Consider the following 10,000-nt stretch of genomic DNA (forward strand, 5'->3'; position numbering starts at 1 on the left):
ACTCTCTCTTTCTCCCCCCCTTCTCTCTCTCTCTCTCTCTCTCTCTCTCTCTCTCTCTCTCTCTCTCTCTCTCTCTCTCTCTCTCTCTCTTTTCCTCCCTCATCCTCTCATCTCCTTCCTCTTGTGTGTGTGTGCGTGTATGTTTGTACAGATAAATTGTGGCATACTTCATATAATTTTTCCTGGCTAATACTAAATCATTTCGCTTGGTTGTGGTGTACATTTTGTCCAACGCAGCATCCCAGAGAATTTGTTCATTTGCCCCTCCCCCGCTCTCCTCCTGAGAGAGAGAGAGAGAGAGAGAGAGAGAGAGAGAGAGAGAGAGAGAGAGAGAGAGAATTATCTGTAATGGAAGAAACGCTTATAACCCTTCGGGACAATGACATACAATATATATATATATATATATATATATATATATATATATATATATATATGTATATTTATATATATACATATATATATATATATTTTTTTTTTTAGAGAGAGAGAGAGAGACCAGACGGTTATATTCAAGTTGAATGGCCATTCCAGGTCAGCTTGGGTCTCCATCAATCGAGATGTCTCCCATTTGACCCTACACTTCATCTCCTCCCCCCACCCTCATTCTCCTTCCCCCCTCCACCTTCTCCCTCCCCCTTCCCTCTCCCCTCCTCCCCCTTCAGTCTTCCCCCTTTCCCCTCCCCCTCCACCTCCTCCTCCCTCCTGTCTCCCCTTCCCTCTCCCCTCCTCCCCCTTCAACCTTCCCCCTTTCCCCTCCCCCCCTACACCTCCTTATCCCTCCTCTCTCCCCTTCCCTCTCCCCTCCTCCCCCTTCAACCTTCCCCCTTTCCCCTCCCCCTTCTCCACCTCCTCCTCCTCCTCCTCCTCCTCCTCCTCCTCCTCCCCCCCTCCTCTCTCCCCTTCCTTCCCACTCACACTCCTCCCAGTTTATAGAATCGTCTTGTCGGAGGAAAAAAAAAAAAATCTAAATATGATTTTTTTTTTCTTAAGTCGAGCCTAGAGATGCAAGTTCCTCCATTCATCATTTTCTGTCCGCTTGCTGTGGGAGAATGTCCCTTTAATATGCAGACGGCTTGTGTACATTTATTTCCTTTATTCATTTATCTGTTTATTTGTTCATGGTCATCTTTATAAGGAGGGAGAGGCTTTTTGATATATGTATGCATTTATTTACAATATTAATTTTAATAATTTATATATTTGTTTATTTTTGCACGGTGTGTGTATGTGTGTGTGTGAGCATTTGAAGATGAGGGGAATAGATTTTTGATACATTCATTGCTATTTTTCCGACAAACGCCATTTATTTATTTATTTATTTATCTATATATTTATTTATTTATTTTTAGAGCACGTTTATGTAATTTTATATGGAAATTTTTGTGGATATCGAATTAGCATTATTGCCATATTTGGTCATAATTTCCTGTTCTTTCCACCAGCCTTTCAGAAGACTGCCCCCGGGCTCAAAATGACGCGCGATAAGAAACCGCGGTCATAGCCGTTCCAATACTATTTTTCCTAAACCGGCGTTTGTTATCGGAACATAAATATCGAAAAAATGGCATTGCTTAGAAGATGAATGACTATTTCCGTTATCGGTTTTTTTTATTATTAATTATTTTACGAGGTTCTTTGTAAAGCTTTGGGTGAGATTTGACCTGACAATGGTGTGTGTGTGTGCGTGTGTGTGTGTGTGTGTGTGTGTGTATTAACCTAGTATACAGGAAAGGAGCAACACTCGTTGGGTCCCGTCTCTTATTATCCAATTCTTTATCGTACTTAGCCTCAAATTAATGTACAGTTCCTATCTAATCTGTATCCTTGTTTTCCAATTATCATATTTAGATACGAACTCATGTGTATGTGTGTGTGTGTGTGTGTGTGTGTGTGATTTACCATGGTCCTGGATCACGTGTTGGACTCGTGATCGACAGTTCCACCCCCCACCCCCCGAAGAGAGCTCAGAGTTCACATATGACCGATCTATGGGTAATGCTATGACCTTACACGCACACACACACACACAACTCCCCGCCCACGAGAGTTGGAGTAACGACCCACAGCGAAGGTGTGTATTTGGGAGGAATGGGGTGCCCTTTCATCTGAATAAAATCACCTGGCGACAAACACTGAGTTGGTAAAATTAGTGTTTAACCAAGTAAAGTGCTGTTTAGTGTCTTAGGTGGAATTTAGTGACATAAAGTGTTATTTATTGACAAGGTACTGCTTGATTACATTTACAATCGACCTACACTCGTGGAGTCACGTCGACGTGTCTGTCAAGCATATCTGGTTGTGTATTTGAATGACCAAGATAGATTATGTATTTATAGTATATTATTGTCAATCTAGAAAGTACATGGAGAACTGAATGGACGACATAGGAAATAAAAAAGATTCTTAGAAGCCCAAGTCTGATGTATTTAGGTGTTGTTGTGGTTAGAAATGATAACTCATATATTATACACACAAATACATACACACGTATACATACGCATATATATACATACATAGATACATGCACACATAGGTATTACACACATGGATGCATACACAGAGACACACACACATACACGCACACACACACACACACACACACACACACACACACACACACACACACACACACACACACGAACTCTGTAAAGTCGTGGTCAGAATTTCCTGACCCATCCTGTGTGTTTCACCCAGCAGATGTACCCTCTGTTACTGAGCAATATATGTATATATATATATATATATATATATATATATATATAAACTCGCACACATATATTCTACACAAGAAAAAAGATCACTGTAAGGTGGAGACAGTATAATAAAGGAACAAAATAATCGGTCATAAAAGCCATATTTCGGATGATAATGTTAGTATATTAAGAAACTTGTGTCCCTGGCTGTACCGCGCATGATTTTCCAGTGTGTCCACGGCACCTGAAGGGTTTGGGGTTGGAGAGGAGTTGGGGGGTCGTCGCGGACGGGTCATGCAGTCGCGCGGGGGTGGGGGTGGAGGGTGGGGGAAAGTGAAGGCGAAAGCCCAATTGCCTGAGACATGTTTCAGAAGGTCCCATGGGAGCTCTTATAGTCTCTCTCTCTCTCTCTCTCTCTCTCTCTCTCTCTCTCTCTCTCTCTCTCTCTCTCTCTCTCTCTCTCTCTCTCTCTCTCTCTCTCTCTCTCTCTCTCTCTCTCTCTCTCTCTCTCTCTCTCTTTCTCTCTTCACATTAAACCATATTAACCTTTCCTCTCTCTTCCTTGCAGCGGAGATGCAGGGCCGCAGCTGGGGCAGCGGCGGCAGCAACAGCGGCGGCGGGAGTAGCAGTAGCAGCAGTAGTAGCAGCAGCAGTAGTAGCAGCAGCAGCGGCGGCGGCGGCGGCGGTGGTGGCAACACCAAAAGCCAGCCGCAGCCGCAGCAACAGACAACGACGCAGCAGACAGCGACCACGGCGTTCCGCGACCAGGTGGTCGGGTTGGGCTACCTGTGGGAGACGTGGACGGAGGCGGAGCAGGTGGTGGCCCTCTACTCCCTGCTACGTCGCCTGGGACCTGTGCCTGCCCGATTCCTGCTGCACGTCCTGCTCCATACCACCGCACACGACGCCCCGGACCTCCTTCCTGCCGAGACCAGGGCCAACGATCCAGGTACGTGGAAGGCTTGGTCTTCGACAACGTCTCCATCAGTAGGACCTCTCGACCGTCCCGGTGACTCCGTCGGGAATAAACCTCACGTTAGGGCGATATCTACTTCGGTACTGCGTCCTACTGGTTGCTGAGCTCGGACACTCAGGTGGTGTTGCGACAACGTGAGGTTTATTGTTGATAGGGAGGACTGTGGTCGATGGGGTTTGAGGTGGATGGTGACTTTAGATACCTTTAGACACTATAGTTCACACATTCTGTTGTAAGGAGAGCCAGTTGCGAGCAGTGGTTCCCAGCCCAGGATCCCGGTGTTCCAAGGACCCTGGGCGTCCGCCAGCGTTCCCAAAAGGTTTTTAAAGACCGAAAGCCAGAAGTAGATAGTGGATGCAGGACGATTTTATTCAGTACTGAAAATATATTCAGGAGGACAGGGAGCAGTGCTGCATAGGATTTTTTATGCGTAATGACTCTTATGTGGATAGCCGCTGGTCAAGAAGATTAAACACACACACACACACACACTTATATATATATGTGTGTGTGTGTGTCTCTGCGTGTGTGTTTATCATCTTGGCACTTGATTACGTCATCATGAATGAAATTACTTGAATAAACAGGAGTCTGATGTTGACGTGACAACGCCCCGTCTAAGTCTGAAATCACAGACAATTTGAAGGCTGAGTCATTTCGACTACAAGAAATTTTTCAGGAAATGGGGACAGATTTTATATGCTTGATTCTGGTTTGCCCCCACCCCGTCCCTGGTGGTCACAGGGTCGGCGGTGGGCCAGAGGGGAAGATGAGGGGGATGCCCATGCTCAGACAGGAGAAGAAAGAAGGGAGAGGGGAGTGAGGGCCGGGTGACGGGACCACAAGTATGCAAGGCGGCGCTTGGCAGAAGGCAGCGGAGAAGGTAATTGGAATTAAGAGAAATGTTAACTTTCTCAACGTGTGTGTGTGTGTGTGTGTGTGTGTGTGTGTGTGTGTGTGTGTGTACGAGTGTGTATGTGTATGAATGTTAGTACAGATTTTGTATGTGTGTATATTATATATATATATGTGTATGTGTGTGCGTACGAGTGTATGTGTATGAGTGTTAGTACAGATTTTGTATGTGTATATATAATATATATGTGTGTGTGTATGTGTGTACGAGTGTGTGTGTATGTTTATGAGTGTTAGTACAGAGTTTGTATGAGTGTGTTTGTGTATGTGTATATACTGTATATATATATAAATATATATATATATATATATATATATATATAGATATAATATTGTGTGCGCGTGTGAAATACTCTCCTGTAAAGGTTCTAGTGCGTGTATATATTCCTTTTGGTGCAAGAAAAGATAAGAGAAGCTGCAAAAAAATCTAATCACGGCACGTAGCCGCTTTAATAAGTTAAAGAAAACTCGTTTAATGATGACCCTACGTGACCGACTTGACCTCGTTTCGGTGGAGCTGATGACGTCATTCTGCCAGATGATGTTAATTAACTTTATCATATACGTCAGGACCGCGCGTCCCGTTTTCTTTTTCGCTCTTTAAGTGTGGGTTGTACCTGACGCGGGCAACCCACAGATCAAAATGTCCACCCTTTCTGGACGGCGAGTCTGTGTGGAGCCTCATGAGCACAGACACACGAACATAGACGATAAAACTATGACCGACATGCGAGCATTGCCACTCCACAGACAAGGGATAGGCTCGTTACACACGTATCGACTTTTCGCCGTGCACCGTCCAAGACACAACGTCGTGATCTTTAATAACCATGCGGGTCTATGGACACATTCACACGTCACGATCACATGTGAAAGCGTCCATAGATACCCATGTTTCTTTGAGGACACGACGTCGTGTCGTGGACGGCGCACGCCGAAAAGTCTATACGTGTGAAACGAGACATACTCGTCGTCTGGAAAGAGTAGATATTATTCGAATGACAAAGGCGTAGGCGGAACTCCACGAGCTTTGATAAGGATATGTGTGAGCAGAGTCAAGGTTAATGAACAACAGAAGAACACAATAAACTTGGCAACAATTTGGAAAGGTTTATTATTCGCGTTTATTTTTGGCTTCCATTATCAAGACTTTCATGGTGTTTATTATTAGCGTGTGTGGTACCTCGTGTGTGTGTGTGTACGTGTTTGTGTACGTGTGCGGGTTGATTTTCCTATTTATATTTTTGTGAATTGTTCGGGAAAGCATTGTTATTAGGACATAGTTAGTGTTTAGATAATTTTTGTGTGAAGGAAATAATGATTGATGTATTTTTTTGTCAAGATTATAATGATTATTATTTTGTCATTTTCGCAATAACTCGTATTTTAATCGGAATAATCTTATTATTGTTCTCGCTGTTTTGACAGTAAAATTCATATTTTATGTTAACGATTGTTTGTTAATTTTTTAACTTAGACACCTTGTGATCAGTGATATTAACCATTATTCGGTTCAACCTTTTCTCTATTGGAGAATTCTCTATAATGAATAAAATCGTTGGCGACAGAAAGAACACAAAAGCTGTCCTTGGTGTTGAATGGGGACTCTTCAATTGGATCTTGAAGCTTTGCTGTGAACAACATGTGATTGCTTCTGCGGGAAGTTTGGTCTTGGCAGGATCGACTTCTCAACGTGTAATGGCAAGATAGCGTTTGCAGAAGTCCGGCCGTAATTAATCATAATTGTCATTGTAAGAAGGAACTTACCTGTTGTAATGTTTTTCGTCAGCTTTAGTATAGAGAGATGGAGAAGAATTAGATTTAATTTTGATTATTATTATTATCATTATTATTTTATATATATTTTTTTAGTGGCTGCCGCTCAGGGTCCTTTATTTATTATTATTATCATTATATATATATATATATATATATATATATATATATATATGTATATATATTCTTTCTTTTAACTAAACTAGTTCAGCGTGCCGTCGCCGGAAATGAAAGTTAAAGAGAACCTAGAAAGTCTTACATGATGTCTACATGCTGGAGGCCATTGTTATTCTAGATCTTTGCTCATTACTACGGCACTCGAGAGCTGATCTTTTATGTCTTCGGGAACTGCTGAGTACTCGACCCCAAACTCTCTAATTAGGGCCTGGAAACTCTTAACCCTGCTTTATGAGCGACGGGAAAGAGCAGATGGAGAAAGAGTTTGTTCCAGTTTTAATGGAACCATTAAGCACAGCTCGATCGTGTAGTAGATATTTGTTTTATGATTATTAGCGTCGTAATTATTTTTTGGTTATTTTCTTTTTATTCCTTTTGTTTGTGTATGGGGATCGCAACGTGAAGGGGGTGGACAACCCAGTCCACACACGCACGCACACACACACACACACACACACACACACACACACACACACACACACACACACACACACATATATATATATATATATATATATATATATATATATATATATATATTCCTTGCATACACCCATACTGTATATACATATATTCATACATACCTGCGTACATATATATATCTGTACATACATATATGAATACACATCTCTCGAGCTGAAGATCCGTGTCTCGATCTAGGCCAGCAGTACCTGAGGAACCTCAATCAAGGGGAACACGTTAGCACCGACATCTGGACTATTGGGGGTTCACTGATCGTACAGGGACCGGCATGACCTAAGATGACCCAGGATTGTTTGACTTCGCTTGGGATCTCAAGGAGCTACAGCTCGTGGTGGGGGGTTATATATATATATATATATATATATATATATATATATATATATATATATATATGTGTGTGTGTGTGTGTGTGTGTGTGTGTGTGTGTGTTTGTGTTGGATTCCGAAATTGCGGGCATACATATATAGAAATGTGCACATACACATGCACGTGCAGTTGCCTCAGTCGACGTAGGTCCGTGGCTTTGGTGGACGAAAAAGGGTGTACCAGTTTGTCGGCGTTTGCCTAAAGGTTAAGGGTTGGACAGCGCGAAGTCGAAGGGAAAAAAAAGAAAGAGAGAGAGAGAGAGAGAGAGAAGAGAAGAGAGTTGGAGGCGGAGGCGGAGGCGGGGGCGGAAAAGGGCGGGGAAGCCGGATGTTTGGCGGGACACCTCGTGTGTATCGCGATGGAGATGTTTCGTTTCTTATGAACATGGGAAAAGTAGGCGGTTTTTGTCCGTCGTCACCTTTTTCCATTTTTTGGGTCGGACAAAATTACCGTGAGTCGGATAAAATTTCCGCGAGTCGGACAAAAGTATCGCATGTCGGACAAAATTTCCGCGAGTCGGACAATGCCCGTATTCCACAAAATGACCATGAGTCGGACGAAATTACTGCGAGTTGGACAAGCTGCCGAGATTAAGGGAACATTTTCGCGAGTCGGAAAAAATTATTCGAGTGGGACAGCGTTCCACGAATCGGACGGATTTATCATTATGTCCTTGGGAGATGTTATCCTGGCTAATGTTCGATGATTTAATTGACCTTAACAGAAATTATGAGATAATTGTTGTTCTGAAGAAATCATGGCATGGGGAAACATATTTTACTTTATTTTATTTTATTTCTTATGAATCATGATTGTTGTTTTTTATTATTAATATTATTTAATATTATTTATTACTCTTATTTTTACCTAAGATTTTATTTTCGTTTCCTTGTGTCAGATATTACCCATATTTGTCCTTCAACCCCCCCCCCCGTAAAATAAATTATCAAGAATAATGATCTATTTCAAGGTCATCCCTGTGTGTAGTGAAAGGGGGGGGGATCACTTCCCCTTCCGTACCGGTTGATACTGTTCACTTGATCAAGTCTGCCGGCTGACTATTATGTTAACCCACCGAGGGGGGGTGCCACGGAGATTAATGAAATCGCCAGACGGCAGGCACAGCGAACGGAAGAGTGCCACCCAGTACGGAAGGGGTCAGTGGAGATAGGCTGCCCTTTGGGGAAAAGAATGAAAAGGAGGAGGGAAAGAAGGGAGTGTAATTGGGGTGAAGTAAGTAATGATTGAATGAAGGAAGAAAGAAGGAAGTGCAAATGGGGTGAAAGAAGTGATGATGGAATGAAGGAAGGAGAGGAAGAAGGAAATGCAATTGGGGTGAAAGTAGTGATGATAGAATGAAGGAAGGAGGGAAAGAAGGAAGTGCAAATGGGGTGAAGGAAGTAATGTTAGAATGAAGGAAGGAAGGAAAGAAAGAAATGCAACTGGTAGTGAAGGAAGTAATGATGGAATGAATGAAGGAAGGAAAGAATTGGAAATGGGTTGGAGGTTGAGTGGATGAAAGGATGGAAGGCAGGAAGGATAGAAAAGCGGGAAGATGGAAGGAAGGGAGGACGTGAGGGAGGCAAGACGGGAAGGGAGGATAGAGGGAGGGGATGAGGGAGAAGTGAGGGGAAAAGGAGAGGAAGGGTGGGAAGGAGGGACGAAGAGAGAAAATAGTGAGGCATGGGGGAGAGGGAAGAGAATAAAATAAAGAATTGTTGTAGAGAAAGACCAAAGAAAGAAGAGGAGGATAATGGATGAGGGAGGGAGAAAGGAAGGAGGAGGAATAAAATGAGGAGGAGCTGGAACATGGAGGACTAATGGAGTTGAAGGAGGAGGATGGGGAGGGAGGGAGGAGTAGGAGAGGAGGAAGAGATTGAGAATTTTGAAGTCGGATGACAATGCAGAAACCAGAGAGAGAGAAAGAGAGAGAGAGAAAAAGAGTAATAGGTTCGTGCGTCTGTATGAGCTATTTGGGGGGAAGAGGGAGAGTAGGGGAGATAGTGGGAGATAATGGGGGGGAGGAAATCATACTGATTATAACCGTATAAAAGCTTGCATGGAGTTGGGAGCTGATGGAGGGAGGAGGGGGAGGGGGGAGAAGAGAAGGGGGATGGAGGTCAAGAGGGGGAGGTGGGGGGAGCGAGGAGGAGAAAGGGGGAAAGTGGACACCCACGAAAGCACAGATGGGTGAATGAAATCGTCTGGTTGTAACCAGAATAGAATTATTAAAGGGACAACGTCCTATTGAGGCGTGACTCCATGCCATCCCTTTAAGGAATTCTTTCAATGCATTGGGGACCAATGGTATATTCGCGGTCAGAAGTTCCTGACCCACCCAATAGTAGGCACTTTGCAGTTGTAGTTTCTTGTTGACTATTCGATATAGTGTTAAAAAGAATCCAGTCCAACTAATGTAACCTAATCTAACCCAACCTAACCTGTCTTAACCCAAGCCAACTCAGTCCAGCCTAACCTGACCTAACCCAACCTAACCTAACCTAACCTAACTTATCCTAACCCAAAGACCCCAAAACACCAACCATCCTGCAGAAAAAAAGAAAAGAAATAGATAAACGACCACAATAATTGACAATAAAAATATAGTAAT

General features: G+C 43.1%; 1 protein-coding gene across 7 annotated transcripts in view; it reads left to right on the forward strand.

Moving 5' to 3' along the window:
• Nucleotides 1-10,000, forward strand: part of smg (sterile alpha motif domain containing protein 4 smaug) — a 588,244-nt gene that overhangs the window by 350,252 nt on the left and 227,992 nt on the right. For 6 of the 7 annotated variants that reach the window (XM_076210541.1, XM_076210531.1, XM_076210530.1 and 3 more), the window contains one exon: nucleotides 3,265-3,645. In XM_076210541.1, the coding sequence (XP_076066656.1) occupies nucleotides 3,270-3,645 (376 nt within the window). In that variant the 5' untranslated portion in view covers nucleotides 3,265-3,269. Of the gene's footprint in view, nucleotides 1-3,264; nucleotides 3,646-10,000 lie in introns of those variants that run through there. The other variant, XM_076210537.1, reaches the window with a different exon arrangement.

This window comes from Oratosquilla oratoria, chromosome 27, assembly GCF_046742065.1.
Source record: "Oratosquilla oratoria isolate Oo_2021 chromosome 27, ASM4674206v1, whole genome shotgun sequence".
NCBI classification, from domain to species: domain Eukaryota; kingdom Metazoa; phylum Arthropoda; class Malacostraca; order Stomatopoda; family Squillidae; genus Oratosquilla; species Oratosquilla oratoria.